The sequence below is a fragment of the Globicephala melas genome, chromosome 11, assembly GCF_963455315.2.
Source record: "Globicephala melas chromosome 11, mGloMel1.2, whole genome shotgun sequence".
In the NCBI taxonomy this organism is placed as follows: domain Eukaryota; kingdom Metazoa; phylum Chordata; class Mammalia; order Artiodactyla; family Delphinidae; genus Globicephala; species Globicephala melas.
This window is the reverse complement of record NC_083324.2, coordinates 48,371,144-48,394,948: the sequence shown is the minus strand read 5'-3', so window position 1 is coordinate 48,394,948 and position 23,805 is coordinate 48,371,144. Positions and strand designations below refer to the sequence as shown.

The following is a 23,805-nucleotide window of genomic DNA, read 5'->3' as shown; positions in this document are numbered from 1 at the left end:
GGGAAGAGGGCCCCTCTGGGAAGCAGTAGGAGTACCAGACACTGAAGGCAGAGAATGCTAACCACAAATACTGAACAAAAGTACACTATCCTTCAGAGCCCTCGGCAGGTTCCCTGGGTGCCCTCTTCTCGCACCCCGGACACCCACACATGCGGTTCTTTGCGGCAGAATTGTCAGCCTTGCGGTCCTCAACAGAAGCAGCACCCTCCCCACCAGACTTCACAGCGCCGAAGCCCCGGTGTGCGTCAGCGTAGCTCGGTATCTGAGGGCATCTATGCTCGCAGTGAGCATAAGCAGCGCAAACCCCTGCATCTTCCGGGAGCGACCCTGGAGCGCGCATGTGCGGGCCCGACTCCAGCTTGTCCCCTCCGGCACTCCGTAGCACTCCCTCGGCGAGCTCCACGTAGGCCGCGCAGGCGCCTTGGGCACACGCTCACCTGGTGCCGTTGTCGCCGCCGCCGCCGCTGCCGCAGGAGCTGGATGGGGGGCCGAGGCCAACCGGTGGCACCCAGAAGAGAGAGACGCGGCGGCGGCGACGCCGACACCCGCAGGACGAGTGTGCCGACCCGCCCGCGAGGCCAAGGAGGAGAAGCGAGTCCCGGCCCCCGCGGTCCCTGGTGTAGAGAACCCTCCGTCGCCGCCGCGGCCGGGTCTCTCAGAGCACTCGCCCTCAGGTCTCATTCACATTCAGGAACCCGCGTTGCGCCATGTTCAAGAAACTGAAGCAAAAGATCAGCGAGGAGCAGCAGCAGTTCCAGCAGGCGCTGGCCTCTACTCTGGTACTATGGCCGCCGCGCTCCCCTAGTTCCCCGACCTTTGACCTCTAACCTGAGGCTTCCCCCAGACCCCGGACTGGGAAAGAGCTTAGGGCGGTCCAGGTCCTCCGTGATTCCTGACCCGGGTCCCCTATCCTAAAACTCCGTTCTGGTTGGGGGAGGCTGGATTCGTGATACCTGATCTCTGTTAATTTCCCCTAATGCCCAACCCGGTCTGAGAATAAGTGAGAAGGGCTCCGATCTTTCATGATTTTTGAGCCATATCGAAGGTTCCACCAACCATCCGAGACCCCAACTCAAGAATGAGGGCGGAATGGGAAAACCAGGGTCCCTTGTAACATCTGATCTCTCGACTGAAGTCCCCTCTCTGATCCCCGACCCGAGATTGAGTACGGAGGGGGCCCCTGGCCCGTGACGAAGTCTAATTCCAAACCCTGGTCCAGGGGTGAGGGCCAGGGGTCGAGCCATTCCTGCCCAGGCTCCTTGCAGGAGCATTGGGACCTGAAAGAGGTGGCGGTGTGGCCGGTGTCCAGCGCCCGGGGCTGTCACGAGTTAGTCACTTCGCATAACTTGGTTGATCCGGGACGGGTGGAGGGGCTGACACTGCGCGGCCCAGCAGGGCTTGCGCCTGTCCGCAGCTCGGCTCTGCTTCTTCAAGTCTCGTTAATATTTGTTTTTCACGAACGCTGTTGCTTCAGGAAATGACAGTTTTCAGGAAAAAGGGGGCGTGTTAGTAGTGTTAATTTAAAGAAGCAGAAGCAGTTTCCTAAGCAGCTGTGATCGTGTGTTTGGGTGCTGGCAGCACGTGGTCCCTTCAGCAAAGGGGAGGGCGTCTGCTAAATTCCTTCCCAGCCTTTCAGAGTCTCAACAGATGGAGCAAATCTCTCTCTTAACTTTAGAGTTTCTACAAGAAAGGCTGTTTTGACTAATTTGGAGGCATTTCTAAACATCTTTAACATAATATTTATCGTATACAACTTTTAAATATAGCTAACTAATTAACAACTACTAAATCAAACAACTATTGAATTTATTCTGAAACTGTAAATTGAAGTTGTTCTCTAAAAATGTAAAGCTCCCCTAGAGGGAAACAGTGGTTGAGATACATAGGTACATGGTACTGAAAGCTTGCTTGTTCATTCTCCCAAGTGAAACGTAAATAGTGATTAAGATTTCAGTACTAAAATTTTACTTTTCATACCATTTACCACAAACTTTTAAATTTTACAAAACACCATTATTTAAGAAACAAAGGAAAAACTAAAAAATGAGGTACAGATGAGGAATGTGGGGAAACAGGCGTGGTAGTGAATGTAAGGGACTCTATACATATCACTGATCCAGGATTCCACCTCTAGAAATTTATTCTAAGAAAATTTAGGATGTATTAAGCAGTTAGCCACATGGATGTTCACTTCAGTGTTGTTTTTTTTTTTGTTTTGTTTTGTTTTTTGCGCGTTGCTGCGCGCGGGCTGTCTCTAGTTGTGGCGAGCGGGGGCTATTCTTCGTTGCGGTGTGCAGGCTTCTCATTGCGGTGGCTTCTCTTGTTGCGGAGCACGGGCTCTAGGCATGTGGGCTTCGGTAGTTGTGGCACCCGGACTCAGTAGTTGTGGCTCACGGGCTTAGTTGCTCTGCAGGATGTGGGACCTTCCCAGACCAGGGATCGAATCCGTGTCCCCTGTGTTGGCAGGCAGATTCTTACTTAACCACTGCACCATCAGGGAAGTCCCGAAGTTCTGGATTATTGTTTTCAGAGTTAATGATTTCTTTCAAGCATGAATTAAACAAATATTTTTTGATGGGACAGTCCTTTTATAACAGATTACACATATCCTTGTTTTCTCGTGCAAAGGATCCTGAATTTGTATAATATCAATTTCTTCAGTTTTTTTTTTTTTTTTTTTTTTTCCGGTATGCGGGCCTCTCACTGCTGTGGCCTCTCCCGTTGCGGAGCATAGGCTCCGGACACGCAGGCCCAGCAGCCATGGCTCACGGGCCCAGCCACTCCGCAGCATGTGGGATCCTCCCGCACCAGGGCACGAACCCATGTCCCCTGCATCGGCAGGCGGACTCCCAACCACTGCGCCACCAGGGAAGCCCATGTCTCCAGTTTTGAGTATGAATTATTTTGTGTTGACGGCACCATGCCCTCAGGAATTTAATGGTGTGTGAAAGACAATTCCCTTTTACCCACTCAGGAGGATTTGTTTTTGGTCTACTTTTTGTAATTACTTTGTAGCCTCCCTTGCTATCTTCCCAGTGTTGTTCTTCCAACTTCTGAATTGTTTGGGCTTTAAATCAAGACAAGACACTAAACTTCTAAAATTTTGTGTAAAATAAGGACAAGTACCTAAGAGATTCTTTAGTGTATTTTAGTATTATTAACACAAAGTTTGAGACCTTTGTTTTGAGATTTTGGAGGCCTGTGTATGCATACTTCCTTGTTCTTAGCTTTCTTTCCAGAGGGGAGATTGCCTGATAGGGATGTTTCAAGTAGAGTGAGTTGTCATGTGTTGATAATTCTGGGATAAATGAACGATTTGCATCATAATATTTGCAAAACTTTCAGTAATAGTAATAGTGTTAGTAACACTGTAAGGGTCCCTTAAGTTTTTGAAAGCATTCAATAAAAGACAGCCTTCTGTAGTCCCCAGTCACTTCTCTTTGGTTGGTGCTAAGATTATTTGAACCCTTCTTTTTTTTTGCGGTACGCGGACCTCTCACCGTTGTGGCCTCTCTCGATGCGGAGCACAGGCTCCGGACGCGCAGGCTCAGCGGCCATGGCTCACAGGCCCAGCCGCTCTGCGGCGTGTGGGATCCTCCCAGACCAGGGCACGAACCCACGTCCCCTGCATCGGCAGGCGGACTCTCAACCACTGCACCACCAGGGAAGCCCTAATATATATATATTTTAAGATTTATTTATTATTTATTTATTTAATTTATTTTTGGCTGCGTCAGGTCTTAGTTGCAGCACGCGGGATCTTCATTGAGGCATGTGGGATCTTTTGTTGCTGCCCACAGCTTCTCTCAAGTTGCGGTGCGTGGGCTTCTCTTTAGTTGCGGTGTGCGGGTTTTCTTTTCTCTAGTTGTGGCGCGCAGGCTCCAGGGCGCGTAGGCTCTGTAGTTTGCAGCACACGGCTTAGTTGCCCCGCGACATGCTGGATCTTAGTTCTCTGACCAGGGAGCGAACCCGCGGATTCTTTACCACTGGACCGCCAGGGAAGTCCCTCCATTTAATATTTTTTTAACAACAAATATCTACTTGGATTTTTAAATTCCTTACAGAATGAATTTGATAAAAATTATTAAAAAGTAATGTAGAATACTTTCTAACTTCTTAAGATATATGTAGTGCCATGAATAAAAATATTTTTTAACATTTTCAGCCTTTTTCAAATATTACTGAAACTTTATAAAAAGCACAGGCGCAAATGGACAGTTGTATGATTCCACTTGTATGGGGTACCTAGATTAGTCAGTTTCATAGAGACAAAAAATAGAATGGTGGTTGCCAGGGGCTGGAGAGGGGAGAGGGGAGTGGGGAATTACTGTTTAATAAGAACAGATTTTCAGCTTGGGAGGATGAAAAAGTTCTGGAGATGGATAGTGGTGCTGGTTGCACAACAGTGTAAATATAATTAATACCACTGAACTGTACACCTACAAATGTTTAAAATGGTAACTTTTATGTTATGTATACTTTACCACAATAAAAAAATTAAATTAAAAAAAGTGCAAAATGTGGGCCTACCCCAAACCTGCAGAATTATAGCTTTTTTAGAGTGGGGCCTCAAAATAATAGTTTATGTAATAGAAATTTTTTTAAAATTCCACAGACAGCAGAGGAAAGAGTCACTTTCTGAAGGAAAATAGGATTTTTGTAAACGCCACTTGGCAAAATAATTAGCCTCAATCTAAAAAGCGTAACTCCCAGAGAGAATATTTGGATCAGAAAAATCAGAATGTCTTGAATGTTTATAAATCTGTACTTTGACCAGGGAGCATATAGTGGCTATTTGTATTACTTTATATAGAATATACATTAAGTTCTCATGTTTTAAATAATTTAAACAGTCCTTGTTCATGTGATTTAAAAAATCTGTGTGAAACTTGAATAGGGTAAGGGCCATACAAAGTTCTCTCATCTGCTTCTTAGTTTGATAGGAAGAGCTGGAGGAAGAAATTCTAGAGAGTCTTTGTCTCTGTAGCTTTCAGGATGAATTAACCCAATTTGTTAAACTGTGATGTTCAAAGACCCCAAGACATAGATGCAAATTATACATACCTTAACTTTACATCCCACGGAAGCTGTAGGCAGATTCAAAAGTGCATCCTCCTGGGCCCAGGTGAGAAAGCAGGGCTGGAAACTTTGATGTAGAAATTCAGTTAATGTGTTGATAAAGGTCAGGGCTCTTAAAAGTATAGGATTTTGGCTAACAGCATTTGGTTTCTTCACCTTCTAAACCACAAAATATTAGGAAGACGTTCTCACTTAAACATTTATTTGGCTAGCTATTAAATTCCAGGTTGAAAAGTTTCCCTCAGACCATTGACTGTTTTTCTTCCTTCTAGCATCATGTGTGCTGATGAAAAGTCTAATTCCAAACTTGTTCTTTCTTTATTGGTAGTTAACTTGAGCTTTGAATCTTTTCTTTTTTCCTTGATGCTAGAAAATTTCCAGTTTCCTTCTTTTTTTTCTTAAGTCTCCCTCCTTTTTTTTTTGCGGTATGTGGGCCTCTCACTTCCGTGGCCTCTCCCATTGCGGAGCACAGGCTCTGGACGCGCAGGCTCAGCGGCCATGGCTCACGGGCCCAGCCGCTCCGCGGCATGTGGGATCTTCCCGGACCGGGGCTCGAACCCGTGTTCCCTGCATCGGCAGGCGGACTCTCAACCACTGCGCCATCAGGGAAGCCCAGTCCCCCTCCTTTTTTTTTTTTTTTAGCAGTATGCGGGCCTCTCTCTGTTGTGGCCTCTCCCGTTGCCCCTTCCTTTTTAAAAAAAATATTTATTGATTTATTTATTTACTGGCTGCGTTGGGTCTTCGTTGCTGCACGCGGGCTTTCTCTAGTCGCTGCGAGCGGGGTCTACTCTTTGTTGCGGTGCACGGGCTTCTCATCACAGTGGCTTCTGTTGTTGCGGAACACGGGCTCTAGGTGTGCGGGCTTCAGTAGTTGTAGCACGCGGACTCAGTAGTTGTGGCTCGCAGGCTCTAGAGCACAGGCTCAGTAGTTGTGGCGCACGGGCTTAGTTGCTCCGCGGCATGTGGGATCTTCCTGGACCAGGGCTCAAACCCATGTCCCCTGCATTGGCAGGCGGATTCTTAACCACTGTGCCACTAGGGAAACCCTAATCATATATTTAATTTCCACAAATAATAACACTAGTCAACACTGGATAGTTATTTTTAGCCACGTGCTTTCTTGCTGCATTGCATGTATTAACTAAATTAATACATGAAATAATAAAAGGTGTGGATTTGTATTATCCCCATTTTACAGATAAGAAATTGAGGCCTAGGGAGGTTAAATAACTTGTCTGTGGTAGACAGCTAGTACCACACAGCTAAGCGGTAAAGCCGAGATATGAACCCAGACAGTCTTGCTCTAAAGCCCATTCTCTTAACCAGAGTACTATGCTTGTTGCTTTGTTTCAGTTTTTAGTAGCAGCTTGTGTTTTAACGGAAACTAGAGCTTCTCAAAACTCTTGCAAGATAAGTGTTATATATTATACGTACATATATATTTAAGTTCTCTTCCTTGATTTATCTGATTGCTCTGGGTTACTTGTTATACCTGTATTTCTTCATACTTGTCATCATTTATCTTTTTTCTTTTTTTTTGAGAAAAATGTCTTGTTATTATTGGTTGTTTGTTTATATTTATGAAGACCTGGAGGGTGGTTTATTTCAGTAGCTAACATGGGTTTTCTCTGCTCTTACCTGCTACTCTCCTGTGTCGAGGGCCAGCCAAAACACAGAGAGTCCTGCTTTGAAAGGTGACCATAAGATTTAGTATCCAGACATTCTTATGAATGAATGGGGACGCTAGTGGCAGTTATCTTGGAACATAAACTGGCATGAACTGGGTGGGACTGGGATTGCCTTGGTCGGTCTGGGGCGTATTGTTATCCTGCTGCTTTGTGGTACCAGCCCCTGCTATTGGAGCGCTAACTCCTCCAAGGTGTTGCTCTTTATATTTGGCTGTTACTGTTGTCTGGAGATCTATTTGGGTTGGGGGAGGCTGACACCACGTACCTCTTTGTCTTGCAGACACTTAACACATTGCTGAGAGCAGTAATCTCCCTTTATAGTGTCTAAAACTGTGATTTATTTTTTTTTTCCTGTTGCAGAAAGTTGCTGCTTCCTCTCCCGCAGAGCTTCTGTGCATGTTCAGGGTTATGGCTACCTTTGCCCTGATTTTTCCACCAGTTTGAATCCTTTTGCCTTTGAGTCTTCAAAAATTTATTTTCTTTTTGCCTGTGGTATTCTCTCTCTTGTTCTAGAGTGTTAATCTGTCTGCTTTTCTAATTTTTTTTAACCTTTATTTCAATGGCTTTTGGGTTTTGGGGAGGAAGAGAAGTAAACAGTGTTTATTTTTGCATTGTGTTGGACACCCAGTGGACGGTTTAAGTGTGGTGACTCCTGTGCTTAAATTCTTGGAAACTTTTAGGTATTATTTCTTTGATAATTCCCTCCCCTTTGTTTTTTCTCTTCTGTCCTGAAAGTCCAGTTAGTTAGCTTTTGTGCCTTCAGGATAGATTCCCATTTATTATTTTTTACCCTTTATGGTCTATTTTTATTTTTTTATTCTGTTTTTGAGAGTGTGCTTCAATTTAACTCTTCAGTTGAATTTTTTGTTTTATATATTTATTTATTTATTGAAGTATAGTTGATTTACAATGTGTTAGTTTTCTTCAATTGAATTTTAAATTTTGGCTACACTATTTTTAAATTTCCAAAGGCTGATTCTTATTGTCTTTTGCTTTTTCATAGCATTGCTCTTGACATAGTGATATATCTTTTCTCTCTCTGAGAATAATGGGGATTTTTTCTTCTGTTTTCTTTTAATCTTTATTGTGGTAGGGTTTTTAAAAAAAATTTGTGTATTTATTTATTTACTTATTTACTTGGCTGTGCTGGGTCTTAGTTGTGGTGTGCAGGATCTAGTTCCCTGACCAGGGATTGAACCGGGACCCCTGCATTGGGAGCGTGGAGTCTTAATCACTGGACCACCAGAGAAGTCCCATGTTTGTTTTTTGGTTTTGGGTTTTTTTTTCTTCTTGTTTTTGGCTCCCTCTTACATTGGAAATTTTCTTTATTGAGTGCTCTGGGCTATCTATTCATATTTAAGGGCTAGGTACTAACAATCTGGTGCTATTTGGAAGTAGCATGTGATTGACACTGGGGCTCACTGGTGGGTGACATGCTGTAAACTGGTTTTATTGTTGGGAGAAATATCTACATGTTGGTAATCAGAGGCCTAGCTGCCAAGTTTCTGGAAGCAGGTCTGAGAAGGACTGCTGGAGGTTCCACTGTTCACTGTGCAGAACATCGCCTAATCCTGCTCTGTTTAGTCACGCACTTTGCCCTTCTCTCCTGTCTTACTGTGCTTGGTTTCACCCAGTTTGAAGCCTCATTGGCTCCAGAAAATAAACCTCTGTTTCTTCAGAGGCTATGTAAGGTGGGACAGGGGACCTGGGGAATCTTTCAACCAATCTTTCGGGTTTTGATCCTGTCTCATCTTGCTTTATAACTTTAGCTTTAAGTCCTAAGTCTTTTTAGGGTTCTGGGGATGAAAATAGGCTTCTTCTCATCACTATTCCCTTCTCCGTGGGGTTGTAGTGGCTGTCCAGCAGTACTGTTACTTTAGTATTCTTTCACTCACATCCAGTATTCTGAAAATTGGTTGAAATTTAACTCTTTGGGAGGGAGAGAAAATAGGAACATATGTAGCCAATCTACTATGTTTAACTAGAAGTCTCCTTAAATTACTTTTGATTGAGTGGATTTTGCCATATTGAAGGGCTGTTTTTGAGAGGTAAGCATTTATAACATGAACAGCAGTATTTCATTTCCGGCACTACTATTTAGATGTCAGGATGTGGAAGGTACTTTATTACAGACGTAATGGAAAGCTCTAATAATTTTGGTAACTAGTATACAGAGGTTTATGTGAAGCATCAACTCCCAGTTACTTTGGCCATTCCTTTATAGCTGGGATGTCGGATGGATTTGGCAGAGACTTTCAGAAGTGCCGTGGTGAGAAGAGTCTACGGCTTTGTCCTTGCCATGATTGATTACCATGGGTGTGGGAGGGAGAAGTGAAGCCAGGTGTTTGTTATGCTTGTGTAAGAATAACATATCATCTATTGGGGGCATAACTTGAGAACTGAGTAGTGTCAAAAGGCCTCTAAGCAGCCAAAATTTTAATGTCACTAACTTCACATTCCATAGTTAATGTATGTTGTTCATAAGAATACTTTAAAAAATCCCTCGCTTAGAGCTTCCTTATGCTTATTTTGTCTACAGTTCCAATAAATGTAGTTATCTAGTTTCTAAACTAGTAGCAGGCTAAAATGGACAGAGAAGATATACTACAAGTAGCATATTGACAGGAATGACAACTGACCTAGAAAATGTTAAATTATATTCAATTTCCTTTTATCTTTGGAAACTAGAATTAGTTACTATTTTCGGAAAGGTGAAACCTGATTTCAGAAAAGTGTAGATTCAAAATGGTTAAACCTCATTGTTATCTCCAAACCCCTTCAGGTATTAGTGAGGTTTAACCGTCTTGAATCTATAAGTTTAGATAGATATCTAACAATTCAGCTATTTTGAGTAATTCTTTCTATGAAAACTCCCAGATAATAGAGCCCTTTATGGAATAAACTATGATTAACATAGTTTTGACTTTAATGTAGAACTTCCCCGTAATGTGAATGTCCAAAATTTGTGTTTTTGTTATCTTTAGATTTTGTTGTTCAACCTAGAATTAATGCTTTTTAATTTCTATTTTGTGGTATATTTAAAATATATTAGATATATTTGATGTATTCTAGATTTAGTAGTGGCCATGTTTATCAACATTGTTCTTATACAGACAACATGGTATGATGAAAGCAGTTCAGGTGGGTTGTGGAATCTGTGGATTGGGATCAGCTTTTTTTTTTTTTAAATGAAAGACTAGATTAGGTCAAAATGTGGCATCTTATGTTGTAAAGGTTAAGGTTTCATAAAACTTTTGTTTTAGAAGTGTCTGTGTGAAAAGGATGTTGTTGTTTTACTGTGGGTCCCAGTGAAAAAAATTTGAGAAATAGTGATCCAAAGAATACTGGGGAAGTGGATGAGGGGCTCAGAAGACCTGTTTGCTAACCCAGATCTTGCAGTATGCAACCTGATCAAGCCACATAAGCACTGTGAGCTTCTTACTTTCTTGTCAGGAAATTGGGGATGATAACTGTCCTGCTTACCTTTCAGATTGGTTGTGAGAATCAAAAGAGAAAGTATTTGAAAACATTTGTAATTACAGAACGCTTCTTTATTTAACAGAGCCTGCTAAGGTGCTGTGCTGGTGTTGCATTTGTCTTGAAGGGTAGATGTAGTCTCTGTACCATAGGGTTGAGAGACAGTTACTCCTGGTGTGGTGAGAGTGTGAGAGGATCAGGGTGACATCTGATAAAGTCTTGATGGGTAATGAAAAGTCATGGTGTTCAAGGCTTATTATTCCTAAAGGTGACTGTACTAGCTTCCTAATGTTGCATAACACATTACCACAACCTTGCTGCCTAAAAACCCAGTTATTGTTTCACAATCTGTATGTCAGAAGTCTGGCATGACATGACTGGCTTCTCTGCTCAGGGTCTCATAAGACTAAGATCATTATTGTCCAAACTGTGTTCTCATCTGGAGGTGAGGGTCCTCTTCCATGCTCATGTGGTCGTGGTAGAATTTAGTCCTTTGTGGTTGTAGGACAGAGGTCCTTATTTCTTGCTGGCTGTTGAACGGGACCGCTTTCAGCTCCTAGGGCTGCCCACAGTTCCTTGCCACTTGGCCCCCACATGCCTTTTCTTTCAGGATAGCAGGAGTACATCTCTCTGCTTTCTGCTGCTGCCTCTGCACTCTGGACCCATTTGAAGGGCTTGTGTGATTAGGTTGGACCCACCCAGACAATTTCCTTTCAATTAACTCACAGTCAACTGGTTAGTAACCTTAAATATACCTGCAGAAACCTTTTTGCTATGTAAGGTAAGATAATCAGGGCAGTGATATATTCACAAGGTGAGGGTCATTTGGGGTCATCTTCAAATTCTGCATACCACAGTGACTAAAATGGGTTTTTTATACTGAAGTTGAGGGCTATGGTCAATTAAAATCAGTTAGTTGGCAATAAAAATATAAATTCTGAGCCTGGTTATAGCCATCAGGTTTTTTTGGTAAATAGCCATGAGAAATCTGAAGACAGATTTCTAAGCTATAAGAATTAATTAGACCAAATTTAGTTTGAAGGAATCTAAATCCTTATATATTTTGAAGTGAGAGGATAGCCTGTTAAAGATCCAGGACTTTGGGATAAACACTCAAGTACAGTTAGTTTTTTATGCATGTTTTATACTTTACAGTCATATCCATTCCCTCATGTGATCCTTACTTTTGCAACTCCAGAGGAAGACCTACAAGCCACCAGGCCAAACCTTGCCACGTGGTACTACTTTTTGGAGGACAGTGTGTGTTAGAACCTATTCTTTAACTTTATAAACCCCAACATTTGATTTTGCCGGCTTATCCAGAGCTGATGAGGCTCCAATTATGATTAGGCTCACATGAGGCCAAAGTAAAAAGACATAGTGCCACTTAAAAAAATTCACAATGGAGGTGTACTTTTCAAGTGATTTCAAGGTCCCTGTTTGAAGTAGCCCTGTCCTGGCATCTGGGCATTTGGAAAGCTGAATTATTAACCCCCAAATTTTTTGGATATTATGACATCACAACAGAGAGGGTTAGCTAAGAGCTATATCCTTTAGCCTAGTGTTACTTCTCTAATTACTTTCCTAACTTTTTGCCCTCTCAGTGACCCTTTTGTTTTATTTATTTATTTTTTGGTCTGTTTTTAAAATTATTTATTTATGTTTTGCTGCGTCGGGTCTTAGTTGCAGCATGCAGGTTTCTCTCTAGTTGTGGCGCAGGGGCTCCAGAGCATGTGGGCTCTGTAGCTGGGGCACGCGGGCTTAGTTGTCCTGTGGCATGTGGGATCTTAGGTCCCCAACCAGGGACTGAACCCATGTCCCCTGCATTGGAAGGTGGGTTCTTAACCACTGGACCACCAGGGCAGTCCTGGTGGCTCTCTTTTATTAAAGGAGATATTACATATAACCATTTAAAAGTAGATACAAATGGAGTTTCTCCTGGTCATAGTGGTAGCGTTTGAAACATCTACAGCCTTTGAAGCTGGCATGGTTTGAAATTTATGGCTCTAGGTGTGGGAAGGGTTATTGCACTTCCCTCAACTTCAGTGAGAACTGTTTCTGAAGTGCTCTGAATACTTGTGATTCTTGTTTCAGTCCTGGGTAAACACTGTCCCTGCTTTGCCTTCCCATTTTCTAAGCGCAATGTTGGCTTCATACATTTTCTAGACATTTAAAACATTGATAAGCTTCAGCTTTATTTCACATTCAACCATTTTGTTGCTTAAAATTTTAAGGCCTTCCTGTTTGTTTTATCTTGATTGAGAAGGGATATCTTATCCCCTAAGGTAACTGCTGCACATAGCTAATTCCTTCTATCACATGTTGATTTTTCTGGTTCATCTTTTAGAAGGTATGTGTGTGCTGGAATTCTACGCTGTAAGCAACAGAACTCAGTCCAGCTAGTTAAGCAGAAAAGGGGTCTATTAATGAATAGTTGGTGACTTAGAGAATTTTCAGGAGGGCCTGAAAGTCTGGGCTGATCGCTCTGCTCAGCCACACTTGGGGGGCTGCACTAATAAGAATGTTGCAGCTGCCTCAGTTTGGCAGCATCGCATCTTGCACTGGACAGCTTTTGTGAACGACTGCGTGAAGCTCCGTGTCTCCATGTTCACCAGCTGATGAACTGTATTAATTTTGCATGTCTGTCTTCTCATATTACCCACTTATGACTCAGACTCTCCTGTGGGTATGTTCATTGGTGGAGTTCAGGTCACCTGCCCTAGGTGAAAAGAAGACTGGGGTGGTGAGTTTTCTGAGTTCTGATTACAAGCATTTTACAAGAGCTGTTTAGAAAAAAAGGTTATTAAACTTTGTCATGTTTTGTTGATGTTTTCCCCTCCTCCCCATTAATCTCTTCCTTTTGATTTCTGCTTCTGACATAAAAGTCTCTTTCCCATTCAGAGATTATAGAAATAGACTCTCATATTTTCTCTTATATTTCAATTAAAAATCATTTAAATCTTTAATATAGCTTAAGTATGAAGTGAGGATCTGATTGATATTGCTCCCCCATATGGATGGCCATTTGTCCCAGCACCATTTATTGAACATCTGTCTTGATTAGAAAGGTTAGACTTATTGTAAACTGAATATGTATATGTGTGTGTAGAGTGTGTGTATGTGTTTGCAACATTCCTCGTGACCTCTCTGTTCTAGCATAGCCACAGCAGTAGGTACTGACTTGACAGATTAGGGTTGCATTTGTTCATTCAATCATTTATTTAACAAATATTTATTAAATGCCTTTTTAGGTAGTGCTGTACAGACTACAAAAGGGTAAGACATTGAGACATTTCTTTGTGGAGATGAGTTAAGATCTGTCTTGTTATGGGTGATGGGGGGTCTTGAAGTTTTGGTTTTATACTTTTTGGACTGTTTTTAGCTCACCTTAGAGTACACCTCAGACTCCTAGTTTAAATTTGGGGCCCTTTCTCTTGTGGGTTTCTGTATAGGAGTCATGTGTTCCTTTACAGAACAAATGGACTGGCATCTCAGTATTGGGCTATGGTGTGCATGGTGTTCTCAAAGCAAGGTACTTGATTAGAGAGATGTTTACCTGTGCAGTTCATTATATTGAATATTAGAGCTGGATGGCACTTTAAAGATTGAATTGACAACTTTATTTTATTTTATTTTATTTTTATTTTTTTATTTTTTTGCGGTACGCGGGCCTCTAACTGTTGCGGCCTCTCCTGTTGCGGAGCACAGGCTCCGGACGCGCAGGCCCAGCGGCCATGGCTCATGGGCCTAGCTGCTCCGCAGCATGTGGGATCTTCCCGGACTGGGGCATGAACCCGTGTCCCCTGCATCGGCAGGCGGATTCTCAACCACTGCGCCACCAGGGAAGCCCCGACAACCTTATTTTTTAATGAACTTTTAACTTTGGAATAATTTTGATTTATAGGAAAGTTGCAAAGATAGTACAGAGAGTTTTCATATACTTCTCACCTGGTTTCAGTTGCCCCTAATGTTACCTTCTTTTAAATAAAATTTTATTTAGTTTTGGCTACGTTGGGTCCTTGTTGCTGCACGTGGGCTTTCTCTAGTTGCAGTGAGCGGGGGCTACTCTTCTTTGTGGTATGCGGGCTTCTCACTGCGGTGGCTTCTCTTGTTGCGGAGCATGGGCTCTGGGTGTGCGGGCTTCAGTAGTTGTGGCACGCAGGCTCAGTAGTTGTGACTCGTGGGCTCTAGAGCGCAGGCTCAGTAGTTGTGGCGTACAGGCTTAGTTGCTTCACGGCATGTGGGATCTTCCTGGACCAGGGATTGAACTCGTGTCCCCTGCATTGGCAGGAGGATTCTTAACCACTGCGCCACCAGGGAAGTCCTAATGTTATCATCTTATGTTATCATCACGACCTTATTTTTGAGGTTAATTTTAGCCCTCAAAATGTTAATTTAGCTAAGATCATAGTTCTAGTTGGTGGCAGAATCAGACCAAGGACCCAGTAGATAGCCTGGGTCTGCTAGTTGATTATGTTTCAGTTATCCTTTTCTGTTTTTCATGTATTTGCTCTTTTCCTTCCTTTCACTGGGTTCTTTGGGCATGGACTATGAGAAGGACTACTTAGTACATAGTGCGCTCATCAATGTAGTCTTTCTAATTTGTGCAATAATTTTTAAATCTAGGCTTCCTCCAATTCTTCAACGCCAACGAGAACCAGGAGCAGGACGTCTTCATTTACAGAGCAGCTTGATGAAGGTACACCCAATAGAGAGGTAAGTTTGGAATTTCTTCTTCAATAAATCTTTTACAAGAAGCTTATTAATTTAAAATGTAATGCTACTGTTGATAACAAAATGGGAAATTACTTAATTCCTAGGTATTTTTTTAGTACAATTTTTTTTCAAATAGTACTGTTGCTTTTGTAAAGTGTGTTTTCTTTGAATATCTTAATTTGAGAGGATAATATACTTTGCCTTTAATATTTGAAATTTTCAGAATGATTTGATAACAATTTGTTCAGCATAGCATTATGTGGGGAGAAGTCCTATATTTTCAAGCTAGTGATTGGAAACTGTGAAGTAACTCCTAATTCCATGTGACTTGGAGCTGGCACTATAACTCAGATTAGATTTTTTTTCCAACTTTTTTTCTTTCTGTGAAGGATTATAAGAGTCATGCAAGTAAAACATAAGTACACAAATAAGGGTAAAAAGAGGATAAGAGAAAAAAGGATAAAAAATACATGCATAAATCAGTGAATTATTATGAAGTGAATCCCTGTGTGACCACCACCCAGGTCAAGAAAAGGAACACTACCAGCACTAGAGTGCTACTTCCCTTCCCCACAGAAGAGCACCATCATCCTGACTTCTTGATATTTGCTTCCTTCTTTTTTTTAACTTTTTAAATTTTTATAGTACCACTTAAGTATGCTTTCTGTTGTAAACCTTATAGTTAAACCTTCGGGCTGTCTAATTTTTGGCTATTATGAATTATGCTGCTGTGAACATTCTTGTATATTTCTTTTGCTACACATGTACCAGCATTTCTTTTGCTATGTACTTAGGAGTAGAATCACTGGGTTAAAGGGTATACATAGTTTTACCATTGAAGGTAATGCCCATTGTTTTTCAGAATAGTTGTAGAATTTTACCTTCCCACATTCCCAATTTTACCTTCCCAAGTTCTTGTTGCTCTATATCCTTGCTAGTCTTTAATTTCAGCCATTCTGGTGGGTGTGTAATGTTCTCTTATTGTAGTTTTAATTTGCGTTTCGCTGATGACTAATAAGATTGATCATTTTTCATCTGTGTACTGATAACTTATTTTGCGAAGTGCTTACTTAAGTCTCTTGCTCATTTTTCTATTGGTTTATCTTTGTCTTATTGATTTGTAGGAGTTCTTTTTTATATAGTGTGGATAGGAGTTTTTTATTGGATACATGCCTTGCAAATATCTGCTTCCACTCTGTGGCTTGCCTTTTACTCTCTTAATGGTGTCTTTTGAACAGAAGTTCTTAGTTTTAATGCATTCCAGTTTATCAATATTTTATTTTATGGCTAGTGTTTTTCATTTTTTAGTATTCTTTTCTTGCCCTTCAGAGTATTTCCCATTATTATCCTGTTTTACCTTTCACATTTGGATCTATACTCCATTTGGAAAAGATTTTTTTCAGTATGGTGTGAGGTAGGGATCAAGTTTCACCACCGCCCCCCTCCCCACATAGCTATCCAGTTGTTCCATTCTTTCCATACTGCTGTACTGTGCTACCTTTTTTTCAGAAACTAAGTGTCCATTGAGTGGATTTCTGGACTCTTGTTTCTGTTCTGTCATTTGCTTTGTCTTTGATCTGATCCCACACTGTCTTCATAACTATAGTTTTATGTTAAATCTTGCCCTTATTAGAGCAGGTCTTCCCTGTCTTAGTTTTAAAACCAGAATTCCATAGACTGGGTGGCTTAAGCAACAGACATTTACTTCTCAAGAGTTCTGGAGGCTGGGCAGTCCAGGATCAAGATGCCAACAGATTCAGTATCTGGTGAGGGCCCTCTTCTTGATTTGCACACAGCTGTCATCTCATGATGTCCTAGCATGGCCTTTCTTTGTTGCATGCACTTAGGGAGAGATGGAGGAGTGGGGAGGCAGCTCTCTTGTATCTTTTTCTTTTATAAGGACAGTAATCCCATCATGAGGGCCCTGCCCTCATTACCTCATTTAACTCTAATTACCTCCCAAAGGCTCTGCCTCCAAATACCATCACTAAATATCCTTGGGGGTTAGGGCTTCAGTATATGAATTTTGGGGGACATATGCAGTCCATAGCACTCCTACCTTGTTCTTCTTGAATGTCTTAGTAATTCTTGTACCTTTCCATATAATTCCACATAAATTTTACAATCAGATTTTCAAGTCTTACAAAACAAACTCAAAACAAAATAAAATATAGCACTGACAACAAAGAAACCTGTAGAGATTTTTATTGGGATTGCATTGACTCTATAGATTAGTTAGGGAAAAGTCTCAATATTATGAGTCAAATTTTATAATCTTTTCAATATTAAAAGTAGTACTGGACTGAGCATTTTACATAATGCATAAGTTACAGTGCTGTTATTCTTTTTTTTTTAAGTATTAAAAAACATGTATTCTTGAACAGTGATTTGGATGGAAAGTAGTATTCTGAGAAACTTTTTTTTTTTTTAGGATAATGAAGCTATTTTAGTATTATTTAAAATAAGAACAACCTTTAAACTGTATGAAGTGGGCAATAGGGGAGAAGCACGCCTTCCTGAGAAGGGTCCTCTGAGAAGGGTCTTCTCAGGGGCAAAGGCAGCAAGGGTGGGTGGGCAGGAGGGAGTGCAGGCCTGGATGTCAGCGGTGCTTCCTCAGGGCGGGCTCTGCAGGTAGGAGAGGTGGCTCTGGGGCTTGGCAGCTCCTGGCTGGAGTGGAGGGAGCTGGCCTGGCGGTCCGTGCCAGTGACTCAGGCAGGGGTAGGGCAGGGGTCAGCTGGGTAAAAGAAATGTGGGTTTGAATGTCAGGAGGAGGTGGCCTTGGCTCTCAGGACTCAAGGGGGACGTCAGGCTGCAGGAGGCCCAGGCCTGGGAGTGCTGATCCGCCCCCATCTCTCCAGCGAGGCTCTGTGACTGTGCCCTGGGCGGGTGGGGGGTGGGGGGGCCTCACAGCAGGGTGGGCGGCAGACAGGGAAGGCTCAGACAGGGCTGCTGGTCAGGCCGGGGCTCAGTGTCCTCTTCTCGGAGGCGCTTGCACCCGGAGCAGATGCTTCTTCTCAGAGGCCCCGGCCTGGGCACAAAGACAGGGACCACTCCATTCCTCATCACTGGCCGGAAGGCCGACAGCCTGGGCTCGGGGCTCTCAGACGTGAGAGGCCCGTCGAGCCGCCTTTGTCCTTCCTCGCATTGGCTGAGGGCCCTCAGCGCAGTCTCCTTGGCACAGGGGTCCAGGGATTCCTGGCTGGACGGACAGGTGGACAAGCTGCTTAGGCTTTCAGCGGGGGCGGTACGGATGTCCACCAGGCTCTGCATGTGGCAGGAGAGGTGGGCGTTCCACTGGGACCTCATCGTGAAACCGTTGCCATGGCCGGAAAACCCCAGCCCCGAGGAGGTGCGGAGGGGCGGCCCGCTGGGAAGGCGCCTCCAGCCCTGGGGCACCGAGGACCCACGGACCGGGTAGTACTTCCAGCTGCGCAGGGCGGCGGGGAGCGGCCGCCTGCTGCGGAACCAGAGCTCGTGATCCTAGCGGCGGCGGCGGTAGCACAGGATTGGGCGCCTGTCCCGTCCCATCGGGAGGCAAGTGCCGCGGGCAGGCCCGGTCCATGGGGACCATGGGGACCAGCGCTTCTGGGCGTGGGCTGGCTGCACGGCCTTGGCCGTGCCCAGGTACATGCTCAGGTAGCTGCCCATGCTCGCGGGTCAGCGGGGTCGGTCCTTCGACGGGCTTTGGCTTCTGGGCGGCCCCGAAGTCTGTAGACGCGAAGCTTACGGCGCTGAGGCGACCGTTGGCATCGGGATGTGGGACAGTTCGTGGGGTGTCGGAACCTCTGGGCACTAGGTCCTGCGCGCGCCAGACCGGGGCCTCAAGGACTCACTCGGGGCCTCGCGGACCCACCTGGGGCCTCGCGGACCCGGGGCCTCGCGGGGCGCCCCTGTGTTCTGAGCACAGGGGATCCTTCAGCTCCCACTGCTGGCCCAGGCGCTTGGCTCTGGGTGGCTGGGGAGCCCTCCACTTTTTGCCCTTGACATTTAAAGGGAGAAAATATAATAATTTGTACCAGGTCCTGAAAATTGACTGAAGGGCACTCTCTTTCATTACTGTAAAAATGAACAAAATGCACTTGAATGCTCCTTTAAGGAAAAAGAGCGAATTTACTTGTATTTCTATAGAGGCTGTGTGCTTCTTCTAGAATGGTTGCTAATGTCACTTTTTGTAATTTTATTCTTTTTTTTTTAACATCTTTATTGGGGTATAATTGCTTTACAATGGTGTGTTAGTTTCTGCTTTATAACAAAGTGAATCAGTTATACATATACATATGTTCCCATATCTCCTCCCTCTTGCGTCTCCCTCCCTCCCACCCTCCCTATCCCACCCCTCCAGGCGGTCACAAAGCACCGAGCCGATACCCCTGTGCCATGCGGCTGCTTCCCACTAGCTATCTACTTTACGTTTGTTAGTGTATATATGTCCATGCCTCTCTCTCGCCCTATCACAGCTCACCCTTCCCCCTCCCCATATCGTCAAGTCCGTTCTCCAGTAGGTCTGTGTCTTTATTCCTGTCTTACTCCTAGGTTCTTCATGACAGTTTTTTTTTCTTAAATTCCATATATATGTGTTAGCATACGGTATTTGTCTTTCTCTTTCTGACTTACTTCACTCTGTATGACAGACTCTAGGTCTATCTACCTCATTACAAATAGCTCAATTTCATTTCTTTTTATGGCTGAGTAATATTCCATTGTATATATGTGCCACATCTTCTCTATCCATTCATCCGATGATGGGCACTTAGGTTGCTTCCATCTCCGGGCTATTGTAAATAGAGCTGCAATGAATATTTTGGTACATGACTCCTTTTGAATTTTGATTTTCTCAGGGTATATGCCCAGTAGTGGGATTGCTGGGTCATATGGTAGTTCTATTTGTAGTTTTTTAAGGAACCTCCATTCTGTTCTCCATAGTGGCTGAACCAATTCACATTCCCACCAGCAGTGCAAGAGTCCCTTTTCTCCACACCCTCTCCAGCATTTATTGTTTCTAGATTTTTTGATGATGGCCATTCTGAGTGGTGTGAGATGATATCTCATTGTAGTTTTGATTTGCATTTCTCTAATGATTAATGATGTTGAGCATTCTTTCATGTGTTTGTTGGCAGTCTGTATATCTTCTTTGGAGAAATGTCTATTTAGGTCTTCTGCCCATTTTGGATTGGGTTGTTTGTTTTTTTGTTATTGAGCTGCATGAGCTGCTTGTAAATTTTGGAAATTAATCCTTTGTCAGTTGCTTCATTTGCAAATATTTTCTCCCATTCTGAGGGTTGTCTTTTGGTCTTCAATGCTGTTATTCTTTAGGATAGATTTCTAAGAGTGGGATTGCTGGGTCGTAGGGTGTATGCAAATTAAAAAATTTGAAAGATTTTTCCAAACTGCCTTGATGTTATTTTAAAACATAATTTTAAAAAACCTTTATTTAATAGATGTTGATAGCAAAATAAACTTAAAAACTTCATAGTTTTTGCATTCAAAGTTAATGGCATATATACTGTGTCCTTGGTTTATGTATTTAAATGATCTGACAAAGTACTTAAGAGTATAAAGTATATGCATACTTTCTTTGAGATCTTATTTTCTTATGCATTATTTGCAGTATTGCAATTCTTTAACTTTATGATTTCAAGTTTAATGTTGTTGAACTTAGTTTATATGTGTAACCAGTTGGAATGAAAGCTGCAGTACTGAGTAGTGAAAACACTTTTTGCAGTCAGTGTTAATGGCATCATTCCTACACTTACTATATTGGTTAATATTATGGTATATTGGTTTACATATAATATAGTAGAAACCTTGAAAACAACTTGTTGATTGCTACTATTGCTTTTTAAAAAGGATTTATCTAGGATGCTTTAAAACATTAAAATTGAATATATCTTTACAAAATAATCCTTTCTGAAAGGGGTGGTTTGAGCATTCTTTTACAGCAGGCTAAGTAAGCTAACGGTTAGTTTTTATTTCTTCCCAAATTTCAATACTAAAGGTCCTGTGCTTATAGGTATAGTTTAAGGAATGGTTTCTGATTGAAAGCCAAAGCAGTATCATCACTTCGTCTCCTTGCTTTTTTTTTTAATTAATTAATTAATTTATGGCTGTGCTGGGTCTTCGTTTCTGTGTGAGGGCTTTCCCCAGCAGCGGCAAGCGGGGGCCTCTCACTATCGCGGCCTCTCTTGCTGCGGAGCACAGGCTCCAGACGTGCAGGCTCAGTAGTTGTGGCTCATGGGCTCAGTTGCTCCGCGGCACATGGGACCCTCCCAGACCAGGGCTCGAACCGTGTCCCCTGCATTGGCAGGCAGATTCTCAACCACTGCGCCACCAGGGAAGCCCCGTCTCCTTGCTTTTTAAGCATTTTCTAACAACTCTAAAAGATGTTTTTGACCACAAAGTGAAATGTAAACTTTAGTTCAACTTATTTTACAATAAATAAAGGACTTTGAAATTTCATGATTAACTTATAAAGGACATTACATAAAATTATCTTGTTACAGAGAATGGACCTGAGGACATGAGGAGGGGGAAGGGTAAGCTGGGACAAAGTGAGAGTGGCATGGACTTATATACACTACCAAATGTAAAATAGATAGCTAGTGGGAAGCAGCCGCATAGCACAGGGAGATCAGCTCAGTGCTTTGTGTGCACCACCAAGAGGGGTAGGATAGGGATGGTGGGAGGGAGATGCAAGAGGGAGGAGATATGGGGATATATGTATATGTATAGCTGATTCACCTAGTTATACAGCAGAAACTGACACACCATTGTAAAGCAATTATACTCCAATAAAGATGTTAAAAAAAAAATTTAAAGCTTGATGGATAAAGTCTAAGACAGATCCATCTTGTACCATAATCCACCTTAAGGTAAATGGTAAATACAGATGTATCATCTTAACCTAATGTAAAAATCCAGATTTACAAAACAAGTCAATGAAAATATAATTTCTTTTTCCTGTTGCAAAAAATAGAAAAAAATTGTTAGTCACCATGCCGCACCCCCTCCCACCCCCAGCCCCAGGTTTTTCATCTTGTTAAACCTCTAAGATGGAAGATACTCTGTCAGTGATGGGATCCTCACTTTTAGTTTTAAGTTTATTTTTAGCAAAATGTGGAAGTTTAATTCAAATTATAAATATTTGTCCCATCTCTCCAGTAGGTACAGTAAAGTCTATGTAATCTAGAATGCTTGGGAAGTAGAATGGTTTCATTAAGTTGATATTTCCATCAATTAAATGTTTTACCTTTTTTCAGCTATTGCTGAAAATCCTAATGTCTATTTTCCCATATTAGTAAATATTATATGTAAATCTAAATAAGTCTGTCTTTGATTGCAGTGTCTCAGGCTTCCTTATAGGGCTGTAAAAAATCATCTATATGATTGTAGACGTTAAAGGCAAAGGAGAGTAGGGTGATGTGCACTGACCCTGAGGTCTGCGGCTCTGTGGCGCTGTTTCATCCTGCACAGATGGCTGATCTGTCCAGTTGACCTGGTACTCTTTCCTGGGGATCCTAGGCACAGCCTCAATACCCTCATCAATCTCTTCATTTTTTATAGTTCTGTTGATATTTTCTGTTCCTCCCTGCATCAGTTTTGGTAATATGTGTCTGTCTAGGAATTTGGCTGTGTCATCCATGTTGTCCAGTTTGTTGGCATACAGTTGTTTGTAGCATTGCCTTATAATCCTTTTTATTTCTGTAAATGCAGTAGTAATTTTTCCTCTTTTATTCCTGATATTCGTAATATAATATGAATCTTCTCTCTTTTTATTTTACTCTGTCAAACAAAATATGAACCAGTGTTTGATTCCACTTTCTTGATGAGTGTAGTGAGCATTCTCAGGATTGGAGTGGCATGCTGATCTTTGATGACTTATTTTTCTCAAGTCCCAGATGCCTTGGGACTTAGCAGAAATTACTTGAATCTGTTTTGTTACTTTCCTGGTTTTCTGGCCTGATATCTGTTTTTTGCCATCTTTATATAGCCTTGGTCTTTTCAGTGCTCATCAGTCCTTTTTTGCTATCTTTTTTGTTTAATGGCTTTGTATGTCTTTAACTTTATGTATAGTGGAAATATCCATATAGACAAAATAGGGCCTTAATTCATGACCTTCGATTTGGTCAAAATGATTTAACCACAGTCTGTACTGCATATTTTCTCACCTGCTGCTACTATAGGCAGTTTTTTTCTTGTATCTTCTACTGAGTATATTGTGTACTTCTTAAGGTATACATTATTGCAAATAATAAGGAAGTGAATTTGACTCAAAAAAGTAGGTGTTGCTACTAATAGCTATATATAACAGTGTCTGTGAAGATAGAAACAGGACCTCTTCTCTTCAAGGCAGAGATACTAAAAGATACTAAACTTTTTAGGGTCCCTCTCCTAATAGGAGGTACATTAGTACATAGGAGACATATTAATTCATTACATACAGTGGATGCTAGGTAGCAGATGCCTTTCTGCTGGCTTTAGACTTAATTTTCTCTTTGAACTCTGGTTGAGAAGGACTGGGAGGGTTCTGTACTGCCAGAGTTTGATTGAGTGCTGCAAGCCAGAGGCTAAAGTGGGGCTCATGGCACTGGTGAAAGGAGGTTGAAAAAAGCGTTTCCCAGCTGATGCATAGAGCTCTCTGTGGCCCATTGTGAGAAGCTGCTGTCTCTAGGGAGGCTTCATGACCAACAACTGAACCAAACCTCGCATCAGCTTAGTGACTGAATCTGTGATAACCTCTGTGGTGTGATAGGGCAGGAAACCCAAACTGGGGCCCAGGGAATCAGATTGACTGGATAAGGAGGGATGAGCACAGGAGGAAGGAGAAGGAAAATACCTTCCTCAAAAT

The 23,805-nt window shown here is 42.4% G+C and overlaps 1 protein-coding gene across 5 annotated transcripts in view; it reads left to right on the top strand.

The window, feature by feature from the left end:
* Positions 1-434: 434 nt before the first annotated feature.
* Positions 435-23,805, top strand: part of GOLGA4 (golgin A4) — a 105,382-nt gene continuing 82,011 nt past the window's right edge. For all 5 annotated transcript variants that reach the window (XM_060307280.2, XM_030830127.3, XM_060307279.2 and 2 more), the window contains exons 1-2: positions 435-779; positions 14,871-14,960. In XM_060307280.2, coding sequence (XP_060163263.1) covers positions 708-779; positions 14,871-14,960 — 162 coding nt within the window. In that variant the 5' untranslated portion in view covers positions 435-707. The remainder of the gene's footprint in view (positions 780-14,870; positions 14,961-23,805) is intronic.